Source organism: Mus musculus, chromosome 11, assembly GCF_000001635.26.
Source record: "Mus musculus strain C57BL/6J chromosome 11, GRCm38.p6 C57BL/6J".
In the NCBI taxonomy this organism is placed as follows: domain Eukaryota; kingdom Metazoa; phylum Chordata; class Mammalia; order Rodentia; family Muridae; genus Mus; species Mus musculus.
Window position 1 is genome coordinate 42,466,840 of NC_000077.6, and position 24,918 is coordinate 42,491,757.

The following is a 24,918-nucleotide window of genomic DNA, read 5'->3' on the forward strand; positions in this document are numbered from 1 at the left end:
ATAACTGCAGATTGTGTTTAGTCAGGGGAGTTCTCAGCAGGTATATTTGAACTGAAATATGACCAAACAATTCTATGATTTCTTTCCTTAAAAATAGACATGCAACCAAGCCAAAGCCAGAAAACTGGACTCAGCTTTTTTTTTTTTTTTTTTTTTTTACTGATTTATTCCCAGACAATACTATTAATTTCTTACTGTCTGCCATTTTCCGACAGTGGTAATATAGACTGCATACTTAAAGCATGATCCCAACTTTGTACAATTTATAAGGTATTGGAAGAGAAAGCACATAAGGCACTGTGACCTAATAAACACTGTTCCAGGGAAAATATCCAGTTATCACCACAGTGTGTTGGAAGATGTCTAACTTAGAGTTGAATACAGGCAACAGAGAAAACAACAAAGCTGTAGAACCCATCATTAAATGCAGTTTCCTCTATCACATGCCATATGATGTAGGTCCTAAAGAGTGAACAGGAACTGATTGAAAGGCGACAGTAAGGAAAGAGTGATAGAGACAAGAGAAATTGTGACAAAGTCTAGGTGGTAGGGACCCTAGAAGTCACGGGAATTAATGAAGTGGAATATTCAGAAAACATCGATTGGGATATGGCCTCCAAGTTTAATCTCTGGTGCTGTAATAAAATACTTTGAAAAGGGAACTTAGATGAGTAAAGGTTTAGTTTCGCTCCCATCCCCATGTTATAGTTCAGCACTGCATGGAAGTCCCTGCAGTGGGAGCTTAAGACAGCTAGTCCCATCACAGCAACATTCAAGAACAGGGAAAGAATGAATGAATATGCACTCATTTGCTTGTTTATACTTTCTCTGTTCTTAAGTTGTCTAGGACACCATATCTAGGTAACATTGCTAGGAGCACTAGGGGGGCTATTCCCACATCAATTAATCAATGAATCAATTAATCAGCTAACTAAGACAACCCTCCCATTAAGCCGAGAGGTCAATATAGAAGGTTTTTTTATTCAGAGTGTCTTTCCAGGGAATTATAGGCTGTGTCAAACTGACAGTAAAACACTTGCAGAAACATCATTCTGGCATTTTAAATCTGTAGTGAACTCTCTAGACCAATACTGAAATAAATTTACAATAGAAAATAAAATGCAAAAAAAAACATATTTTGAGGAAATACTGTGGTAAATAAATGTCTGGTGAATATTTCTCAGAAACAAGAAAAGATGTGATGAGTTCTTGTTCAGGTAAGAGAGCAGATGACAGTAGAGTTGGGATGAAGACACTCCAGTTGATAATAGATGCTGACCTGCATAAACTTCTTGTGATATTCGCAGGATTTAAAGCTATGTTGGTGTTATATACAGCCCAATATATCCATAAAACTGGTTAGATAAAAATTATTTTTCGTTGCCTATAAGACAATACAGCATGAAGAAAGGGATTTGGTGACCAACATTGATTCTTGCATGAATCTTTTCCAAACTGATCGCATCTAGGACTCTCACATTTGTCCTTCAAATAGAGGTCGTTTCTCCATGGAGGAGTGATCCCTTACAGCTGTATGTAGAAACATCCACAGGATATAAAGTCTCATTATGCTACTGTTTTCATTCATTTTATCTTTGCGCCTTAAATTTATGCAAACTGTCTCAAATTACACATCAACTACTTTTCAAAGGGAGAATGAATGTTGTGTACACCAGAGGGTGAAAATCACAAGGAAACAGCTTTCTTCCAGTCTTATCCACCCAACAGTGCAGTGTCGGCTTTGCCAGGTAGAGATTTCATTACTGGAAGTATCCAAGCAGAATTTGGGTTACCATCTGTCATGGATTTGAGAGAAAGAATTCTTCCTTTAAAGAGTCAGGTTGAGAAAAAAATACTTTCGTAATAATTCCATCATTCTAACATTAATCTGTATTTTCTTATAGGCAAACACATAGTCTATTTCTGGGTTGTTTTATGCTGTGTGTTACAGTAGCAATGATTTCTGTCTTTCTATTAAAACATATTTATGGTTATGTTACTATTAAAATTTCACAAATTTTTTCTGAGTCTGAGCTTTTTCCTAGCCAGAGTTCTGAATTCAGAGTCCTGAATTACAGCATTTGAGGTTTATTCATTGTAAAGGCATTTTTATTTACTTTAATTTTTAATCTTATAATGTAGATCAGGCATGACCACACCTAAAACTCTTATGGAATACTTTTTGCCAATTGATTTGCTCTGATTTCACCTACTTAGTATTCTATGGATATATATATATATATATATATATATATATAATTGAATTCTTTCTGATACTCATTCAGGATTATTGTTTCAATAGTGATCTCATACTAGATCCTCTAGTCATCCTTGGCACTACAACTAACTAACTAACTAACTAACTAAATAAATAAATAAATAAATAAATAAATAAATATAGTGAAACTTTTATTGGTAAAGTTCACAGGCGAAGACTAGCAGGAATGAATAGAATCTTGCTACCTACCTCAGAAGCACTTCTGTAAAATGACAAACTAGGAAGGATCATGCTTGTTGAAATTTACATTCTTTACCAAAATATTCTTTGAAAATGTTAATTCCTCCAGTATAGAAACCACTTAACTTTGTTTAGTTTGACCCTAAAATAATAAAGCATTTTGCATCTTTATGGCAACAAAGATGAATGTAGTATTTCAATAACACACTTTGCACATGATACAATTTTATTGAGAAACATGTTATTCGAACTATTGTTTGGAACACAGTGTCCAGATTAACAATATATGTAGAAATTCTATAAAATTCAATTCTATTTGAGTCTAGTGACTTTTACCTACTGCCTGGCTTTCAAAATCCATTGTAAAGAGAGATTAAATATGGAAAAATATACTAAAATCAAAGTAAAAGTCTTCTAGATTTTTTTATTTGACTATTATCAGTATTAACTTCAGCTGTCAACTTGATACTAACCAGTAGTTACCTGGGAGGACTGAAGAATTACCTCCATCAGATTGACCTGAAACTATGTCTATGAGGTATTTTTTTTTTTATTGCAATTAATTTGGGAGGGCCTAGTGAGTCTTGGTGGTGCCACCCCTAGGCAAATGCGACTTGGCTACACTAAAAAGTTTGTTAAACACAAGCCAGGGAGCTAGCTAGCAAGCAGCATCCTTCAAGGTTTCTGGTCAAGATTATTGTTCATCTGCAGGGTCCTGCCTTGAAATCTCGTAAGGCTTTCTTTTATGCTAGACTGTAAGCCATAAGATGAAATGAGCCCTTTTCTCCTTTCTTAGTTACTTTAATTGCCGACAAAACACCATGACAAAGGAAATATATAAAACAAAGGATTTTATTGGGCTTACAATTTTAGAGGCTTAGAGGCCATGATGGCACAACAAAACCATGGTGGCAAGAGCAGTATTAAGCTCAAATCTTGACCCACAAGCAAGAGACAGAGAAAGATCATATTTAGCATGGTGCAAAATCTTTGGAAACCTCAAAGCTCACACACAATGACACTCATTCTCAAACAAGACCAACAGTTCCATCAAGTGCAAACCAAATGTTCAAACACATAAGCCTAGGGGACCAGTCTCATGCAAACCACAAACCACCTCAAGTTGCTTTTTGAAAGAGAGTTTATCAAAGCAAAACAAACAAACGAAAACCAACAAACAAAAATTACATTAGGATAGACATCATCATTGGACATTTTATGTATATGTGGTGGATTATTCATAAATATTCCTCATATATAGGTACCTAAAAGATCTTTTAAAAATGAAATTATGTCATCCTGCCCATTGCTCTGGAGTTTTGTTCTCTAAGGCCAGGATTTAAAGATTTTACACAAGTTAGGAGAGAAGGCATCCCCATATCTTTCACATTGCACCAAGATGCAATCATATAGAGAAAGGAGATTCTGAACAAACATATTGAAGAGTTAAAGACATTCCTTTCCATCATGAGATAATCTTAAGAAAGAAAAATAGTAATTTTAATACAGTTATTTATTGCATTATGCCTGTGTTGGTGTGCATGCATGTGTGTCTGTATGTGTGTGAGTGCATGTTTGTGTAGGGAAGCAGGTGTGCATGCTTGCCATGGTAAACATGCATGGTCAGAGGACAACATAGTGTAGATTTTCTCCTTCAACCATGTGGGTCTCAGAATCACACTGTTACTGTAGACATAGCACTAAGCACCTTTACTTGCTGAGTCATTTGTTGGGTGAATATCACAATTGGCCCTACTATGTGAAACAAACAAAGCAACATAGCCAAGACAGTGTCATGCACTTAATGTCATTTTGGAAGGCCTCAATTGCTAAGGCATGCTGTCATATTTTCTAAATCACTGAATCCAAAGCACACACATGCGCATCATCTTGAGATATGTGTTCACATTGCTAATTGAGGACCTGCATCCCTGAAAGGTACAATGCTGAATGTGTACGCTATCCTGTTGACAGGGTTATTGCACAGGAAGAGCTTGACAATGAAGGAATCTGAGATTTGGAAATGTAACACTTTGTGAGGGTTCACCATGACTTCAAGTATCCAAAAGTTCAGGGCAGAATTATAGGCTTGAAGCTCAGAGATCTCCCTGCTATAATAATCAGCTTTCCTATGAAGATTCAAGGATTTCATACCACTGCCTACCTGAGCATTTATTTGCTCGTGAGACAGGGAAGATAGATATATTCTTTGGCTCAGTACTGTTACCACTATGAATTTCAGGGGCTTACTAAGGACAGAGCATTCATGAATAGCTCTGTCCTCAGAATCCATCAGATCAGGTTGTGCCTAAACTTCAGATAAGACTTTAAACCATGTTTTTATTAGTTTTTCTTGAATGGATTAAAGATAATCATGGATAATACCAGCTTTAGATGGAATAACTGGTTTATTAGCTTGTCTGTTTTGTCTGTAGATAAATATTGTTCTACTTGGCAGAAAAATAGAGAAACAGAACACTTTTCTAAGAGCAAGGTGTTATGGGTAGAAGTGGGTGATATTTTCAAACTGTCATTTGTAATTTTACTTAGGGGAGATAGAAAGTTATTGATGTCTAAGTGACAAACTGATTTATCATATGATCCTAGTAAATTCATAGTGATCACGTTTCAGAAATAATATGCCTATTAAAGAAAAATCATTGAAGAGAATATGGGGATAATGGTCATACACAGAATTCTGATTGCATGCTGTGGCCCTGATTGACTGACTGAATGGTGCCTTGGGAATAGAAGCCAGGCCCCTGTAACTGCTCTCCCACCAATGCTGCATACATTTGATATTCCTGCCTTTGCCTCTTGACAAGACTGTATTAAGAGGGTCCAGCTAGCTCCTTTACTTGCATAGCCATACTTAATGTATAATTAAATTTTCCAAGTTATCTTTAACTTGTGTTTTCATGAAATGTCTGGTACACAAATTGTTGCACTTAAAGAGAAGCCTTAAAATACATTTGACATAAGATTCAATACATAATATTAACCACAATTTTGTTAAAGGGAATTTTTTAAAATAGATACACACTGATTTTACTGAATGTTTACGTGATTTTTTTCAGGTCTTACATTTCTATTAGGAATGGAGTGATTATACATTTACTGTTGTTTAGAAAATAAGACAAAGGAAATGTAATTGAGGAAAATACGTAATAAAAATATTTTAAAAAAAAGAAAAAATGAAAATAAGACAAATGACGGACAGAACCCGACTACCTTGTATACAGTTCTGCCTCGAGCAACTATTAAATAGAAATTTGTCTACAAAAAATTCCTTCTACATGTGCTAAAATAGGAGGTCATCAAACATAAGACCAGATTTTAACGTTTGATGTGCATCTTAGTGATTGAAAGTAGTTAGCCATAGGAAGGACACTAAAGTCCCTGATTGATCATATTTGTCCTTTCTGTGGTATTTGACTAAACACCACCTCTGGGAAAAAAGCCTTGTAATAAACTGGCTCAGATCTTTAGAGGAAGTAAGAATTAAGGAATAAACATTAGTAAAGACAGTCATTGTGTCTTTGATTATGGCTTAGAATGAGGAAACCATTTCCTTTGTAAGAACGTCTGCTTGCTTGAGTCCCTTGACCACTGACACAGAGGACTTGCTTTGTTCCAAAGACAGGTGCTCTGCTTTTCCGAGGATAATCATACCCTACAAACAGGATGTTTTCAAGTTTTCAGGGGAGACTGCATACTTTTCTTAGTAGAGACCACACTGAAAGTTTTAAGAAATCAAGTCATCAAAACCTTAGTCCTATCGTGACCCATGAGTGTGATCAATAAATAACAACTTCTTAGATTTTGTTTCTCGGCTTCCCAATTTTTGGTGAATTGTCACTATGAATTTCTATCACAATTGAGTAGATCAATTACATTTTTGTATTTTCTTAGCTATAATTATTCTCTCTTTGAGACTAAGAGAAACCCCTTTTCCTTCATTTGTGAGTTCTGTCAACATACATTCAGTGATTTCCCAAAATAATAATCCTGTTTTCAAGTTTTTCAAGATGAGTTGGTAGTTTGAAGCATTTAAATTTTCTTTTCCATATTCTTTTATTTGACTGTCTTTTCTTTCTTTGTTTCTTTCTTTGTTTCTTTGTTTTGTTTTTTCTTTGTTTGTTTCTTTCTTTCTATTTCTCTATTCTTTGTTTTTTTTTTAATTTTTTTATTCTTTTTTTTTCAGTTGCTATCCTCCTACTGGCCAGTCCTCTGACTGTTCCTCATCCCATATTTCTTCCCCCATCTCTAAGAGGATGTCCTCCCACCCACAGCACAAGACTTCCCAACTCCCTGGGGTCTGGAGGGTTGGATGCATCTTCTTCCACTGGGGCCAGACAAGGCAGTTCTCTGCTGTATATGTGTCAGGGGCCTCATATCAGCTGATGTATGCTGCCTGGGTGGTAGCTTAGTGTCTGGGAGATCTTGGGGGGTCCAGGTTACTTGAAACTGCTAGTCTTGTTATGAGATCACCCTCCTCCTCCTCTTCTTCCAGCTTTCCCCTAATTCAACCACAGGCATGCCCCAGCTTCTATCCATTGGTTAGGAGTAAATATCTGCATCTGATTCCTTCAGCTGCCTCTTACGCCTCTTAGAGGGCAGCCATGCTAGGCTCAGGTCTGTAAGTACACCATAGCATCAGTAGTAGCATCATGCTAGGGGCCTCCTCTTGATCTGGATCCCAATTGAGCCTATCACTGGACCTTCTTTCTCTAAGTCTTCTCCAGTTTTGTCCCTGCAGTTCTTTTAGACAGGAACAATTGTGGATCAGAGTTTTGACTGTGGCATGGCAATCCCATACCTTATTTGATGCCCTGTCTTTCTGTGGGAGGTGGACTCTACAAATTCCCTTTCCCCACTGTAGGGCATTTCATCTAAGGTGCCTCCCTTTGGGTCTCTGGTACTTTCTATATGGCACCCCAACTCCTATCTTCCAAAGTTGCCTATTTCCATTCTCTCTATTCTATAATGATTTCATGATAGCAAAACTAAGAACACTGATGGCAGGCATGTTTGTAAATGATAAAGGGCTATGTAAGATGACCAGGGCATATGATCTAAGAATTATGTGGATGCAGAGCCTGAACTAGGGGTTATGATGAGGGTCATGAGATAGACTGTGGACAGAATGCTACTAGCATCCCCCAAAATATTGGCCTATTTGTACACCAGTGATTTCAAAGAATACTGATCCTATAGCTCAATGTCACTTAGGATCTAATAAAAAAAAAGTCACCTTTCCTTCAAAACCTAATCATATGCATTTGTCTTTCATCTTGGCCCATCAGGTATTCTTTTTGGAAGCACTGACTAAGCATATTCTCTTTGCTCCAGCCTCAGTGTGCAAACTGGCCAAGTTCTCAGTTTCAACAAGCTTGTCGAAAGTACAAAAACAGAGATATGTCCTTATTTGAAAATGTCCTTTCCCTTAAGAACTGTCAGATCTCCTTAGAAGCTGCCGCTTCAGAGAGAATGAGCCTGGCTCATGCTGAGCTGAACAAAAATAAGCATCTGAAATGTTGAAAAGGGTCTCCATGACACTTCTCGTCTGTCAGATTTCTCACCTTGTTTTACTTTTCATATAGAATCACTTTGAAAATCAAAGAGAAATTCAAACTAGGCAATTAGGTTTAGCTGGGTTCTGCTAGTCACTATAATTGTAAATGAGGTGAGACCTTTACTAAAATTATAAAACATGTATGAGTTTATCATCAGCCATAGCAAACGTTCATGAAAGCCGATATGGGATATCCAATGGTCTCTGCAAAGACTTCTGTGGACTTATTTTGTAACTATCAGATAAATGAACCATTAGAAAACAACATAAGGAGCATATCATGAGTTATTTAGTTTGATATGCTTAATAAAAATATGTATCTTTGGCCAGTGTGTGGTAAGCATAAAAATGGATTCATTAAGTGTTGATGATTTAGATTTAAAAGATCTCTTTTCAGTCCAGTACCACATGTGTCACATCTGGTCAAAGTGGCAATGTAGTCTTTGGATACCGAGTTTCCTTTGTTTAAAATTGAAAAGGTTTTACATATTCAAATTGGTTTTATGTAACTTCTCAAAAATAATGTTAAACATGACATAGGACAAAGTTATAAATGCCATTTCTTGGCCTTTCTTAAATTTCTGGAGACCATATCAATTTAGTGTTTTCTGTATTTGCCAAGATCAAAGTGATTGCTCTGGACCTGTGGGAATACAAGTGATGATATTAGTATTCAGGGTGTTTTTGCTTGCTTGTCTAATACCACCCGTTGTGCAAATGGCAAGGAAAAGATTGACCTTGGGTTCTCCTATAGCTTCATTACAATACCTCCTGTTGAAAACTACAAGATGCCTGGCACGGTTGTTCTCACCTGCGATCCAAGTAATCAGAAAGCTAAGAAAGGTGATGACTAGTTTTGGACTAGCTTTCCCTACATAGAAAGGGCATTTGCCATAAAATATACAAATCCCAACTTATTAAGAACGGAATGGTTAGTTTGTGATATAATTCTTTGCTGGGTAAAATGTGAACCATATATGATAATGTACCTTATATGATCTTTTAAAGTGGCTCTCAGGTCAGTCAGTCGATGTTAAATCAACATTACAGTGCCACCAGACCTTACCATGTGATAACATAAACAGATTTCACTTTCTCTTCTCTGCAACTTTTCTATCTGACTTTTTTAGTCAATAAAAGACTCATTTTCATAAAACCATGAAGTATTTACTTCTTTTTTCATATTTATTTAATATATGAATACACTGTTGCTATCTTCAGACACACTAGAAGACAGTATCTTCTCAGATCCCATTACAGATGCTTGTGGGCCACCATATGGTGGCCGGGAATTGAACTCAGGACCTCTGAAAAGCAATCAGTGCTCTTAAGCACTGAGCCATCACTCCAGCCCCTCTGTTTGACTTCTTGACATTGGATTATTTCACTAAGTATGATATTCTCACTGGTTCTCTGTGGTGTGCCATGTATTAAGATTTCTTTCTGTTCGTTCTTAGTACGGAATGACATCCCATGATATCTGTTTATTTCTCTCTCTCTCTCTCTCTCTCTCTCTCTCTCTCTCTCTCTGTGTGTGTGTGTGTGTGTGTGTCTTTCTGTGTCTCTCTTTCTCTCTGTCTCTCTCTGTCTCCTTGTCTCTCTCCACCCCTCTGTGTGTGTGTGTGTGTGTGTGTGTGTGTGTGTGTGTGTGTGCTTATGTGCACAATCTTACTTCCTTTATACTTTTATCCTTGGTGAACATTTTGGTTAAATCTACCTTTTGGCTTTTTAAAATTTTTAATGTTGAGAACATAGCTAAAATTATGCCTTGAATGCCCTGCTCTCAACTACTATAATTTCACGATACTAGCGATCATATATTTGTCTATTTGCATGGAATGCAAGCATTCTAGCACTGGATTAGATTCTCAGATTACTGCTTTTAGCTATTTCCACAAAGGGAATTCCTGGATTATTACATGTGGATATATTCATTCATTCATTGACTCATTCATTCAATGGAACAGTTATACTTTTTCCATAAGATCTATGCCATTTCACACTATCATCCATGAGTTCCTCCAGATAATTACACATCTTCTATAACCTATACTATTTTCCTATATGGTCTTATTTTTTGCATTTAAAACTTTTATTTTGTATCTGGTGAATTGTTTATAGCAGCTACCATATGTGTTAAGTGACACCTTGGTGAGATGCCAATTTATAGTTTGATGAATTTCAGCATTTCATTGTAATTTCGTGTATTATTTTGAGAAAGTAATTTGTCTTTCTCTTATGTCATGTTGTTGCCTTTTAATTGTTGGGTTCATCACTATGTTTTCAGTGTTAACATCTTATCAGTTACACAACTGAAAAAAACATTTTCATTTTTAATTTATAGAAATGGTACTGAGTGGATGTTTATTTTGTATTTCACAACTTTTCTAAATTAATAGTTCTCACAGTGTTTGTCAAGTAGTCATCTACACATAAAGAGAATATCAGTGATGTTATTCTTTCTCTTTTGGAAAGTGTTGGCTACTGCCTAAGACATAAGTGGTGCAGTTGCACCAGGAGGATATTTTGACAGGATGATCCTTACTGTACTTTGAAAGACTTATGCCTGGGGAGATCTAGCAAGTATCTGTCTCCACTCACAGCTTGTATAGAACCTTCAAGTATGTAATTTTTATTTTATTTTATTTTAAATTAGGTATTTTCCTCATTTACATTTCCAATGCTATCCAAAAAGTCCCCAATGCACTCCCCCACACACACTCCCCTACCCACCCACTCCCACTTTTTGGCCCTGGCGTTCCCCTGTACTGGGGCATATAAAGTTTGCAAGTCCAATGGGCCTCTCTTTCCAGTGATGGCCGACTAGGCCATCTTTTGATACATATGCAGCTAGAGTCAAGAGCTCCGGGGAACTGGTTAGTTCATAATGTTGTTCCACCTATAGGGTTGCAGATCCCTTTAGCTCCTTGGGTATTTTCTCTAGCTCCTCCATTGGGGGCCCTGTGATCCATCCAATAGCTGACTGTGAGCATCCACTTATGTGTTTGCTAGGCCCTGGCATTGTCTCACAAGAGACAGCTATATCTGGGTCCTTTCAGCAAAATCTTGCTAGTGTATGCAATGGTGTCAGCGTTTGGAAGCTGATTATGGTATAGATCCCTGGATATGGCAGTCTTTAGATGGTCCACCCTTTCATCTCAGCTCCAAACTTTGTCTCTGTAACTCCTTCCATGGGTGTTTTGTTCCCAATTCTAAGAAGAGGTAAAGTGTCCACACTTTGGTCTTCGTTCTTCTTGAGTTTCATGGCTTTAACAAATTGTGTCTTATATCTTGGGTATCCTAAGTTTTGGGCTAATATCCACTTATAGTATGTAATTTTAAATGAACTTATAAACTATGTTTCTCTATGCCTTTTTAAAAATAATCTGTCTATTTTCTCATGTATTTTTTTAGGTCATTTTGTTTTGTTTGGATAGGGTTTCACTCTGTCTTTAAAGAGCCACTGTTGGTTTGAAACTCATCTGTATCCAAAGCTGGCCTGAAACTCATGGTAATTTTCATCCTTGGTCTCAAGCACTGGGATTCTGAGCCTGTGCTATCAGAGCAGATTCTTCTACTTTCTGTGACATCACTCTTTTTTCCATGTGTTATTCTTTTTTTTTCATGTGCTTGAATATCTCAAAATTGATATTTTCTTTTAAAACTTATTTTCTTCATTTACATTTCAAATGCTATCCCCTTTCCTAGTTTCCTCTTCCAAAGTCCCCTGTACCCTCCTCTGCTCCCCAACCCATCCACTACTGCTTCCTGGCCCTGGCATTCCCCTATACTGGTGCATAAAATCTTTGCAAGACCAAGGGCCACTCCTCCCATTGATGGCTGACTAGGCTATCCTCTGCTACATATGCAGCTACAGACACGAGTTCTGGGGATATTTTCATTTAATTATATATTTCAATTTAAACTGATATCCTATGACAATGAAAAAAATCTTTGATTTCCATAATTTTCTCTGCAGCCTTTGTCTTAATTCTGATTTGTAATGGATACATAGTAAATTATACTTGCTTTCACATATTAAAATATTAACAAACACTGAGATGTCAGCTGGCAAGTCTCATGTCTCAAGTCTCTCATGGTTTTTCTTCAGTCTTATGGTTGGCAATATTCCATTCTATTTTTCTATGGACATTTTAACAAAGTATGGAAAGTGAAACAGCAGAGACATAGGTAGCATTATTTCACCCATATGAGCCCACCAGGTTAGGCAGGTAAAGTTAAATGTGGTAAGGTATTTTTTCCTTTAACAAAATATTCACTTCTATCCTGAAACCTTATTTATCAAACAAGTAAAATATTTCTCTATTGTTCCTGTGATCTTAAAGCACGAAGTTAAGTTTGTTTTATCCTCCCCTTTTCCTCATCTTGAATTGTCCCCTAATGTCTCAGTTTCTGATATTTTATAAATTGTCTACAAATGGCTTCCATTGTATTACTCCACCCATCCTTTAAAGATGATAGATAACGGGAAAGAATGGGAAATGTTTAATGAAGCAGTTTTGGTTTTAGTTGCATGAATATCACAGGGTGTGCTTACACAAACAAAGAGAGCCTCGTGTGACTTCTCATGGGGAAACATGAACAGACCACTGCTCGTTATGGATAGCATGCTAGCAGACACAGTCTATTCCATTCACACTTACGAGCTTACTCTGGTTACTAATAAGGATATGGGTAACTGTAAATAAAGTAAAGGGGCTACCAAAAAATCCCACACATGGGTGAAAACTCATGAGGAGCATCCTTAGTGGTCCTGGCCCAGTCAGTAAGCAAGAACATACACCAATCTATTGTTTCTCTTCCCATGTATGTGTTTGCTATTTAACAAATGCTTAGAGAGGCCCTTATAATTGTTCTTGAGCATTGTACACTTTTGTGGGTTCCTGACACTTATTGGGAATGTTGAGGAGAGAATGTTTTAGTTTGAAGAAATAGCTATGCAACAGAGAGGTGACTGAGTTTAAAATAATCTGCTTAATTACATATTAGAATAGTTGTGTTCAAAGGTAACAATCTACCTAACTTAAAATGGTGCACTGTCACAGCCAGACATGTTTTGAGTTTGGACAATTCCTTAAGTATTAGGACCCAATGTGACCTTTGTTTTTGTTATGAACACAAATTACAGAGCCTAGAAAAACTCATTTATAAAATAGCTTTTATTTTTGGTTATGCTATGTCAATGAGTTAATTATTCTCTCACTGAAATTACTCATCGTGACCAAATAAACTTAGTTACTTTAAGCTAACTATCCTGTATACATTGTCCCTTTAAAATCATCAAATTTAAATATTTTATTCTGAAAAGACCTCAGTTCCTCTAAGAGGAATACGAGTTTAAGTTTAGTGTGTGTTAATTTATAAGGAACATTTTACTAATTGAATTACTTCTCAGAAAGCTAATTACTATAGGAAGAATCTATGTTGCTACAGTTGCTTTCTTCAATCTGCACAATCTAATTGAATTGAAGTAGTAAGTTTTTGTGTAAATTTGATCTATGTGTGTTTTCTGACACTCCATTATATATGTACAGTTGCATGGTGTGTGTTCAGAAACTAACATTTGCCCTTTTTCCTCATTAATATCACCTATAATAGTAAGATGTGAAGGTTCATAGTTTCAATTGCTGTACCAACTCTAACTTTATGTAAGTTTATTAAATTGTGTGGCTTTGGGGCTGGCAAGAAAACATATATTTTATGTATGTTTAATTTTTTAGCTTGTAATTGCTGCATATAACTATATATTCATACATTGTTTTGATATTTTGCAACTTAGACAGTGATAAAGAAAAATGAAAGCAATATGAGAAAATGATTGAAGTAAAATTTGACAGTGCCATGGATATTTTAGATTGGTGGAGTAGTAAGTGTGTGGACTACATTGTCAATGAAATCCACACACAATGCATGACTTTAAAATCCTTTTAACTATTCTTACTCAAATGTATCACATGGAAAACTTGGAGATGGAAACAATAAGGCTACTATAATGGACAATACTCGCAGAATACTAACTTAATCTGAGTCAGACATTCTGCCAATCACTTTTCATGTGTGAACATAGTAATAGAAACATTGCTTCTCCCTTTCTAATAGATCATAATGTCTCAGAGAGTTTTGGTTGTATACACACACACACACACACACACACACACACACACACACACACACACATCGATGTGCATGTGGAATCAGGACAGATATTAAGCTTGGGTACAGGCTAATTATAATATAGAGTACTCTAAAGCAATAGTAGAGAAAGAGTAAATTCATGTTGATAAGGAATAAATCATACATAGAAGGTAAAATTTCAGTGCTTATATTTTTAAGGGGAATCCATTCCTTACTGTTGTGTCTGCCATATGCTAGAAAAGGAACAGAGGTAGCTAGTTTTATTTGCCATTTTTTAAAAGTCTATTCTTTAAACTAGTAATATATAAATCAATATGTAATAAAAAGGAAAATGAATTAAGCACAATCATGGAGAAAGTCATTGTTGTGACCCTGTGTATTTTAGTTTCACAAACAAAAGAACTCATCCATTCTGAACTTGTCTGTTCTTTAACCACTGAGCCATCTCTCCAGCCCCTGAACTTGTCTGTTACTTATGAGTGATCTTGGATACAGTTACCCTGCTCTAATGTTAATAATTTGGCAATGGAACTTTTAACATTATATATATTTAACTACATGACTTGAACAGTTAAAATTCTCATCTGAAGTTCTGATGCCTTACAAGTTTTTATGTAATAAATGTATATTTTATGTTTTTTAATTCATTGTATTTTTCAGTAGATTTCTTTTATTTTAATCTGGTATTGTCACAGTCTCAAATACTTCAAGGTTAAATATGAAAATATACAATGGCACAAAACCCTGAGAAGCTCATTTTATAGAACATAGCTTCCAACTGGGAGGACAAAAATTACAGAATTGCTCCCAATAAATGATGATAATTTTGTAAAATGTCAAGTGCTTGGACTACACAGAAAATAAGAGCTGGAATATGGTCTCCTGGGGTCAGTCTTGCCAATAGGTGTTGCTGAGCAGTTTTGAACTTTGAGTTAGGTTCTAGCCAGACATAGAATGTAGCTTGTTTATTCTCTGTTAAGATAATATTCACAGGCAGAAGTTCAGATTCTCCATTCATAACCTCACTCTTGGTGTACTGTTCTCTAGAGGAAAGTAATAAACAATGATTATTAGACCTACTTGTTATTTCATCAAGTGGTAATTAAAAGAAATTGGGTTGTTTTTTTGAAATCATGAAGACTTGAAGGGAAATAGTGAGATATCTCACAAAATATCTAATTTTGAAGACAAAGCTAGTATCTAGAAGAACATATAAGCAAGATTGCTCACTGAAGCTCAAGGTTAGAGTGTAGTGACAGCAATTTTTTAAAGCTTACAAAATGTTGCTACAGTAGATAAATCAGATTAGTCCCATTTTTATCATTGATGAAAATATATTTTAAAGTCTTCCCATTAAAACAGCTAGCAGATGCTCTTGCACGCTCAAAGGGCAGACTAGACACAAATTAAACACCCTCATTCCCTGTTGGCTTCTCCCCAGATACAGAAAAATTAAATGGGAAAATGAAAATACATTAGCGATTTTTCCCAAATGAGTGACTGTGGTTTAAAAGCAAAACAAAGGGAAAGATTCATAGAATAGCAATGCCAACTTCCCCTGAGAAGAAAGAATTCAAGAATTAGAAAGCCACAGATGAAAAAGGTAGTGAGCTTTGTGGTAAGTGCTGACTATAGACACAGGAGTGAAACCCACAGGCTCAGCCAGCAAGAAACTTCAGCACACACCAGAGTGAAGACCTCTGGCTGGAAGTGGCCAGAGCAGTGGCCCAGTACATTGGTAGAGGGGAAATAATCCTTATGGAGGATCATATCGTGTAATGGTCAGGCTTCTGTTTCTTAGTTTTAGACATACTGACTAAAACTGTGTAAACCACGTTCACTAGTCACACATACTGGATAATCCAGACGGAATGCCATTCATCAAAACAACTAACCAGAAGTCGTCAGAAGCATCATCACAAAAATCGTTAGACTAGGGAACTCTCCCAGATTAAAGAAGTGTAGACAGTAAAGTTGCTAACTTGGGTGAATTCTGAACTGATTGATAGCATTCAAATGAATTAACTTTCTTTTGATAATTTCATATATATGTGTGTGTGCATATATGTACTATATAGTGTGTCTATAGATCTAGTATATATGTAGATATCTAACTATATATATTGTATAAACATACATGTCTCTCTATATAAAATTGACAAAATAAAATTAATTCATATTTATATATACATATATGTCATGCTTTGTGTATTAGTTTTTGTTGTTGTGATAAAATATCATGACCAAGGCAACTCATAGAGAATTGTGTTTATTTAGATTTATGGTTTCAGAAGGACTAGTCTATTACTATTTATACAGATATTCCAGTTGAATTGGATGGTTGGCATAATAATATGTATTCTCCAATTGATTCCCTTGGTTTCTTTGTTGCAAATCAAGTGAACATACAGGTGTTTGTAATCATTTTTGGAATTTTACATTTTACTGATCTATGTTTTTATAACTATGCCCATTCTGTGTCCTTCCACATTGTTATTTCCTTTCCAAATTATTTTGACTATTCTTATCCTTGTACTTTGCATATGAATTTTATTGCCTTGCTCATGTTTTTAAAAGATCCCCCATATGTGAAGACAAAATTAATGTTCATACTGAATCTAATCTATGGATTAATTTCAGGGAGATGACAGCTTAATATTCACACTTGCAGTCATGAATACAGCATATATCTCCACTTATTTGGGGCTATATCCTTCCAGCTGTGCATGTGGGCACAGGAGATGTTAAACATCATTCACGCAGTCAACTGCACTGTGACAAACAGTCACAACTCACTCCATCGTGACAAATCCCAACATGCACTCACCAGTGGCAAGAAGAACCAAACTGAAATACATCCTCAAAAAATTAACAATTACACAGAGATGGCTGCCAATGACAGTGACTTAGACAAAATTCTAGACAAGGTGGTCTGGATTGTAGTTAAATTGAGAGTTTCCTGTTCATATACAGCAACATTGGGACAGCGCCTCCTAGTTAAAATCTAAGTGATACAAGATGAATAAAAAAGTTGAAATGATTTATCTGAGGTAACAGATGGGTAGATTTTGGAAGATTCTGTTCTCATATGTACAAATCCCTCCTTCCCTGATGGTGCCATAACATATAGTTTTAAGATAACTGAAATGGGGGCTGATATGCTAAGTTACAAAATGTCCAGGTGCTATTTGGAAGTACTTCTTAGTAGGAAGTGCCTTGAAGATAAATAGCAGGAGTTAGCATGTAGCATACAATCACAAAATTATCATTTATTTAGACATGAGCTAAAATACATATTGGCTGACTAATAAAAGCCAGCTCTTTCCAATTGTGTTTAAGAGAAAGAAAGCTTATTGTCAAGGCAATGTGAGTAGTTTGATTTTTAATAGGATCAGTATTTTCTTATTCTCAATATTAATTCCCCATTTATTTTAATTTCCTGCCTTTGGTATAACTGTGTAGTATTGTAATTTCTGACTCTCCAGTCTATTTCTGTTAAGCCAATGATGATTTTCACACTAACTCTTTTTCTGAACTAGAATTTTGCAGAATAGTTTAGAGTAATGCTTAGAGTGATCCACTGAACTGATTTTCTCCTACGACTATCTGAAATGCCTTTAGAACATTAGTATGTCTGTATTATTAAAATAGAAGTCTGGTGGTCAAATTAGATGCTGTTTGATGAAGTAACTTCTTTTTTTTTTGTCTTTTTTGTAATATTTTTTATTGGATATTTTCTTTATTTACATTTCAAATGTTATCCCCTTTGCTGGTTTCCCCTCCAAAATACACCCTCCCCCATCCCCTCTCCCAATCCCTGCTCATCAACCTACTCACTCCCGCTTTCTGGACCTGGCATTTCCCCACACTGGGGCATAGAGCCTTCAGAGGACCAAGGGCCTCTTCTCCCATTGATGACCGACTAGGCCATCCTCTGCTGCATATGCAGCTGGAGCCATGAGTCCTATCATGTGTGCTCCTTGGTTGGTGGTTTGAATAGTTCATAGTGAGAAGATGTGCAAAACCAGAGACATATTTAAACTTTTTGTATACATGACATTCTTATACTTTTCTTATAAGTGTTCATAGCATATATCATGATAGGCACTGAATTAGGATACATAAATCCCAACCAAGTTTGAAAAAACTCAGGCATTGTGAAGATTGAATAGCATTTCTTATATAAAGAATTATCCAGATCTGGGAATAAATCCCAGAGGGACGATTTACAGCCCATTCAATCAATCACTATTTGTGCCCTGGTACAGATCTAGCTTCTCGGGCTTCTGGAATGATCAAAACGTGACTCTCATTTTTTTAAAGCCCTCAAGTAGGTCATTGTGAATTAATTTTAAAATAGACTTGTAATTATCTTTTTTCAAATGAGTATTTGGTTCTCCAGTTAGTCATTCAAATGAAGGGGAGAGAGCAATTCCTGTGTGCCCATAGGCTTCTAATGGACCAAGCATGTCACAATATATATGTTCATGCTTTATTCATAATATATTGCTTTATGTGGTTTACAAATTGCATTTGCATTATTTATTTAATTTCCATAATAGTTCTGATTATATTAGGCATATATTAAGAGCTCTGTTTATAGTTAATTAACTCAGGCAAGGAGACGTGCTGTAAGTGTGTGCCTGATAACCAGCTCATTTTTCTAGACTCACTTCCATCTCCCATCCTCTTAGACCTTTTGGTTAGTCTTCTTCCTCTCTATAATGACTCAGTTTTCCTTGATTCCATTTCCAGTTTCATGAGTGTGTGTGTGTGTGTGTGTGTGTGTGTGTGTGTGTGTGTGTGTGTGTCTGTCTGTCTCTCGGTCTAAGATCCATGTATGAAAAAAAGCATGAAGAATTTATCTCTCAATGTTTGGCTTCTTTCCGTTAACATCACGTTCTACACTTCTATCATTTTTCTTGCTAGTACTGTGTCTTTTCCCCTTCCTGGCTATAAACTCCCACTCTTTATGTGCATAACATTTTCTCATTCATTCATTTATATTCATCTAGGCTACTTCAATTTCTTAGCAATTGCAGATAATGACAAATAGATATCAATGTAGGGGTATCTCCATGATAGGACTCTGAGACTTTCTGGTATGACAATAAATTGGACAGCTGAACCATAGGGTAATTACATTTTTAGACTTTTGAAAAACTTCTACAGTGATATCTACAATGGCCGAAATAGTTCACATTTCTCCCAAAAGTACATAGGGTTCCTCTTTCCCTGTATCCAACATTTGTTGTTATTGTTATAGCAGGAGATCATTAATACCCATCCTCATCTGAATGTAAAATCTCATGGGGTTGTTCTGTTCGCATTCTTTCTATGTGCTCCTGCTGTCATATGAGAATGCCGTTCATCTGTCCACTAAACATGACAAATTCTCAAATATTAGGATTGTTGTAGACACACCTGTGCTTAGACTGTTCCCTTAAGAGCCAGTGGTGCCAGGTGGTAGTGGCACATGCCTTTAATCCCAGTACTTGGGAGGCAGAGGCAGGCGGATTGCTGAGTTCAAGGCCAGCCTGGTCTATAGAGTGAGTTCCAGGACAGCCAGGGCTACACAGAGAAACCCTGTCTTGAAAAAAAAACAAACAACAAACAAACAAACAAACAAACAAACAAGAGCCAATGGTTTGGCCTTTCTGGTGTCTGTACATCTCTGCTCCTTAGAGTGGCTTTCCTCTACAACATCCCAGATAAATGTTTTTAAATTTGCTGTATTTTCTTTGTGGACTACAACATTATTTGACATTCTTTTCATTTATCTATGCTTTGTTTATAAATTCCCTTAGAGCAGGCTTTTGATCCACTCCTCAGCACTGCCAACCACATACCAGGAACAAATTAAACATCTGTTGAATAAATCACTGCATGAAATCTTAGATTTGATATGCTATTTATTTCAATACTGAGAAAACCAAGTGCCTATCATTTTAAATTTGTATTTATATCTTACCTAAAATAACCTTATGCATTCTTCTTTGTAAAACAACAGAAAAATTAAGTTATTTAATTCTTTGATATCTATCTTCCTGCAACATATAACAAATTTTGTAGAGCCTGAGTGTTTTCAAAGAATGAGTTAAATGAATGAATGCATTTCAGGAGTCTGTGATGATACAAAATAACGATATTTCTTCTCCCACCCACAGGACTATACCTTGACCATGTATTTTCAGCAAGCCTGGAGAGACAAGAGGCTGTCTTACAATGTAATTCCTTTAAACTTGACTTTGGACAACCGAGTGGCAGACCAACTCTGGGTGCCTGACACCTACTTCCTGAATGATAAGAAGTCATTTGTACATGGAGTGACTGTCAAAAACCGTATGATTCGATTGCATCCCGATGGCACTGTCCTGTATGGCCTCAGGTATGTAATATGGGTCTTAAAATTTAACTTTTCCTGAAAAAAGAAAATTCATCGGCCTGTTGTCAGTGGCTATATCGTGCTATTTTTTTTTTATTCCTTTTGCAGTTCTACTAAAAAAAAATTAGTTAAATCTACTATCAGGGAAATATCTGAGAGCTTAGAACGCCATGTGTACAGAGGACTTAGCTCCAGATAAGACTTAGCTTCTGTTGTGTCTTACTTCTTCTGAATTATCTCCCAGTATCAGCTGCTGATGCTGAAGCTGCTTTCTTTAAGGAATGGGGATAAAGAATATCAAAACAGCTGAAGCACAGGATTTCTCAAAAATTGGAAAACAGAAAAGCCTGACTGCTGAGTGATTGTCTGGACATGGCAGATGCTCCTGAGCTGCTGAACTGGGTCATAGTCCTCTGGTGACAGAGAGGAATAGCATGCCCTCTAGTCCTCCAAGGAGCAATCTGACTTGTAAATAAAGACCCATCTCATGTTTATTAATGGATAATTTACACTTTCAAGTGTGCTTCCAGAAAAGCACTGCACTACCAGGCTATTTGGATGGGACTATTTTGTAAAGAAAGCTAGTTTAACTTCAATTAAATCCAATGGATGGAACGCTTGAAAAAATATGAAAATATATTTTTATTCTGAAATTATTCCAATTCAATGTGAACAGTTTTACTTGCATGGTAGAAGGAAACCACTCTATGTGTCAGTGTTTTCAAAGGCCTCTGATCTATTATTTTGCATGAAATATTTTGTATTCTAAAAATATTACAGTGTGAACATTTTCTTTGCATGAGAGATGGAAACCATTCTAAATGTCAGGTTTTTCCATTGTCTTCAATCTGATATTTTGTTTGTTTAAGTGTGTGGCTATCCTGTGATAATAATGATGATGGTGACAATGGTAATATCCATCAGTTGATCTTCCACAGGTGTCAAATGCCGAGCTAAATGTTTTCTACAGATTATACAGTTACCACCTCCACACCCTATCTCCATTTGGTATTTTTTGATTTGTGTTATCCACAACACCTGTGGCCTGAACATTTAGGATGGAAATTAGTAAAAATAAAAGATAGGTTTCAAGTTATGCACCATCATGACTAGAGTGATAAAGTCTTACTTGCTGAGCTACTCTGTCCGACCTGAGGAACAGGTCAGTCTTTTTCTCACACATCCATGTTGCAGCTAACTTTATGCCTTTGTAGTCATCTTAACTGTCAGGGCAGATATCATGAAATTACAATAGCTGTGTTTAAATGACCCTTTCTTTTTATTAATAACAGGCTGAAGTACAGGGGTACTAGGGCTGGCAATTTATATAGATCAGGAAGAAGCTGTAGAGATATCATGTTTAGTAAACAGGTAAATTTTTATGTCTTTATAAAAAATCCCAGCAATATGCTAAGGTTGCTAACATCTAAAGAAAGACTAAATCTTTGCTCGTGAAATTGTGAAACAGGAAAAATAAATTCTTACCCATTTATTGTCAAACCTAAAACTGGTAAAGTTATAGCCACAATAAGTGATAAGTATTAGTTAAAATGAGTCATGCATTCCAGCTGTGGATGGGAACAGGAACAGAAAATATATACCATCTGACAAGAGTGTGTTGTGTGTTGTGGGTTGTATGAGAAACATTGAGCCTGTATGATGACTTCATCAAGGGATACCAAGAGTGTCAACACCCCATGCACTGAAAGTGACAGGGACTTATAAAGGTTTAGAGATGGGTTTGACTAAGTCATATCCCGGAGAGGATACACTTGTGACAAGGCTGAAGCTCTGATTCTCAAAAAATTGAAAAGAACTGACTAAAGAGAAAAATGTGCTACTATCACTGTTTGTTTGCATGCTATCTATAAGCTAGCTCTCCTATAGGATGCCCCCCAGAAATCCCAATTCATGAGTGTAAAGGATTATGAAATGGCATATGAAGGGCAGTTGAACTCTGGCACTGTACATCATCATAGTGTTGTGCCAGGGAAATCTTAATGATCCCCAAACACACATGCATACAGGCGCCAACTTGATATAACTCACAGCAGGGTCTGTATTCTATTTGAGCTCTCACACACCCCGGCCCCCATTCCACCACTGTCATGCAGAATGGTTTTGGTGGTGTGGGAGCTCTGAATGTCTATGGGGCAAGGCTTTATAGTAAGTAGCAAGCAGGGAATACACGTGAAAACATCTAATTGGAACGCAACTGTGGCCTGTAATATAATTGGCTGGTGCTAGGAGTCATATCACAAACTTAATTTCTGCTCCCCTTTGCATTGGTGGTTGGTAGGCAGGAGGTGGGCTTGTAACCTGGGGGTACACGTTTGTTGGGGGAGTAACCTGGAGACACTGGTCTTGTTGAGGGTGTAACCTGGAAACTCTGGTCTTGCTGGGGATTAGCCTCAAGACTAGAGCTAGGCTCAGGTTTTGTTGGGGGTGCAACTTGGAAACTAATGCTAGGTACCAGCCTGTTGGTTTATCTGAGTTCAAACTTAGGTCAGGGTCTCTAAAATGGAGTCTGAAATTAAAAGATTTGGAGTCTCATCAGCAGTGGATCTCATAAGGAGATAACATGCACAAAGTGAATAACCTATCAAGTCATTGAAAAGCACAGACAGGTTATATCAGAAAGCCATGGTAGCAACCTTTTCTTGGCATGGTTTTTACTATTGCCTTTGATCAAAATGAAAAATTACCTGGAAGAGGAAAAGCTAAAGTCCTGTTAATAATACCCGATGCATCTGGGTTTTCTTCATGTCTGCTATATAAATGATTATGTACAAGCTACATTTTCACTTCTAATAGAACTTCTAAATTTCAATTATTTTTGTCAGAGCATGGGTAAAACGGGCAAGGAATAAACACTTTCTGGGTGTTTGATTGAATTAATCTAGATACTGTCCAGTCATGGGAATACTTTACTACTGTTGATGAAATAGCATTCATTGAAGCTGCAATTGATGAGTTTCTGAAATACTTTATGAATGAAGCTGCAAAGAGTTGTAGAAGAGTCGCACTGGATTGGTTAGAATCATTAGAGTAATTCATGGAAAATGACAAGTTAGTAAAAAAAAAAAAAAAAGATTTTGTTATACACTTGGTAGAAACCCGGGATACCATACTGGATGCTATCAAAAAGTGGTAACAAATAAATTAGAAGGATGTGTGTTGACTGTGTAGCAAGAAAAAAAATATAACTGATGGGTGAGTTAAAATGCATCATGTTTGCCATGTAAGAATGGGGAACCCAAAATCAGGTATAGTCTTGTCTGTCTGTCATCCAGTGCTTGTACAGTTAGATAGTATATAGAGGCAGGAGAATGACTCAAATGCTCAAGCCAAATAGTCTAGTGTATGAAGCAGTGAACAACAAGGAGACCCTGCCTTATACAAGGTAGAAGGTGCAGATTTACATCTAGAGTTTTATTGTGACCTCTTATCTATGCCATGGAACAGCAAGCCACCTCAACATATATAAATGCACATATCATATATACATAATAATCATACATATTTTTTGGCTTTCCCTTCTCTTTCTTTTTTTTTCTTTGATTTTTTAAAATTAGGTATTTTTTTCATTTACATTTCAAATGCTATCCCAAAAGTCCCCCATAACCCCCCACTCCCCTACCCATCCACTCCCACTTCTTGGCCCTAGTGTTCCCCTGTACTGAGGCATATAAAATTTGCAAGACCAAGGGTCCTCTCTTCCCAATGATGGCTGGCCAGGCCATCTTCTGCTACATATGCAGCTAGAGACACGAGCCTTGGGGGTACAGGTTAGTTCATATTGTTGTTCCACCTATAGGGTTACAGACCCCTTCAGCTCCTTGGGTATTTTCTCTAGCTCTGAGGGCCCTATTTTCCATCCAATAGCTGACTGTGAGCATCCACTTCTGTGTTTGCCAGGCACCCGCATAGCCTCACAAGAGACAGCTATATCAGGGTCCTTTCAGCAAAATCTTGCTGGCATATGCAATGGTGTCTGCGTTTGGAGGTTGATTATGGGATGGATCCCCGGGTGGGGCAGTCTCTGGATGGTCCATCCTTTGGTCTCAGCTCCAAACTTTGTCTCTGTTTGGAGCTGGTAATCATATATTTATGTATATACAGGTTCACTATTTTCTTTTGCTTCTGCATCTGAATGTTTATCAATCTCTTTTGTTTATTGGTATTAAGATAGTTTTCCTGGGTATAGAAAACTTGGATGCAAGTCTCAGGACATTGAAGCACATCTGTTTCTCCAGGTGCTTCTACTTTTTAGTGTTTCCATTGAGCAGCCAAAAATTATTATGATGGAGCTACCTTTATATATGCCTTAAGCTTTCTATCATG

The 24,918-nt window shown here is 36.6% G+C and overlaps 1 protein-coding gene across 6 annotated transcripts in view; it reads left to right on the plus strand.

Annotated features, from left to right (window-relative positions):
• The window catches only part of Gabrb2 (gamma-aminobutyric acid (GABA) A receptor, subunit beta 2), a 213,077-nt gene that overhangs the window by 47,325 nt on the left and 140,834 nt on the right, over window positions 1-24,918 (plus strand). For all 6 annotated transcript variants that reach the window (XM_030245560.1, NM_008070.5, NM_001362649.2 and 3 more), the window contains one exon: window positions 20,357-20,577. In XM_030245560.1, the coding sequence (XP_030101420.1) occupies window positions 20,357-20,577 (221 nt within the window). The remainder of the gene's footprint in view (window positions 1-20,356; window positions 20,578-24,918) is intronic.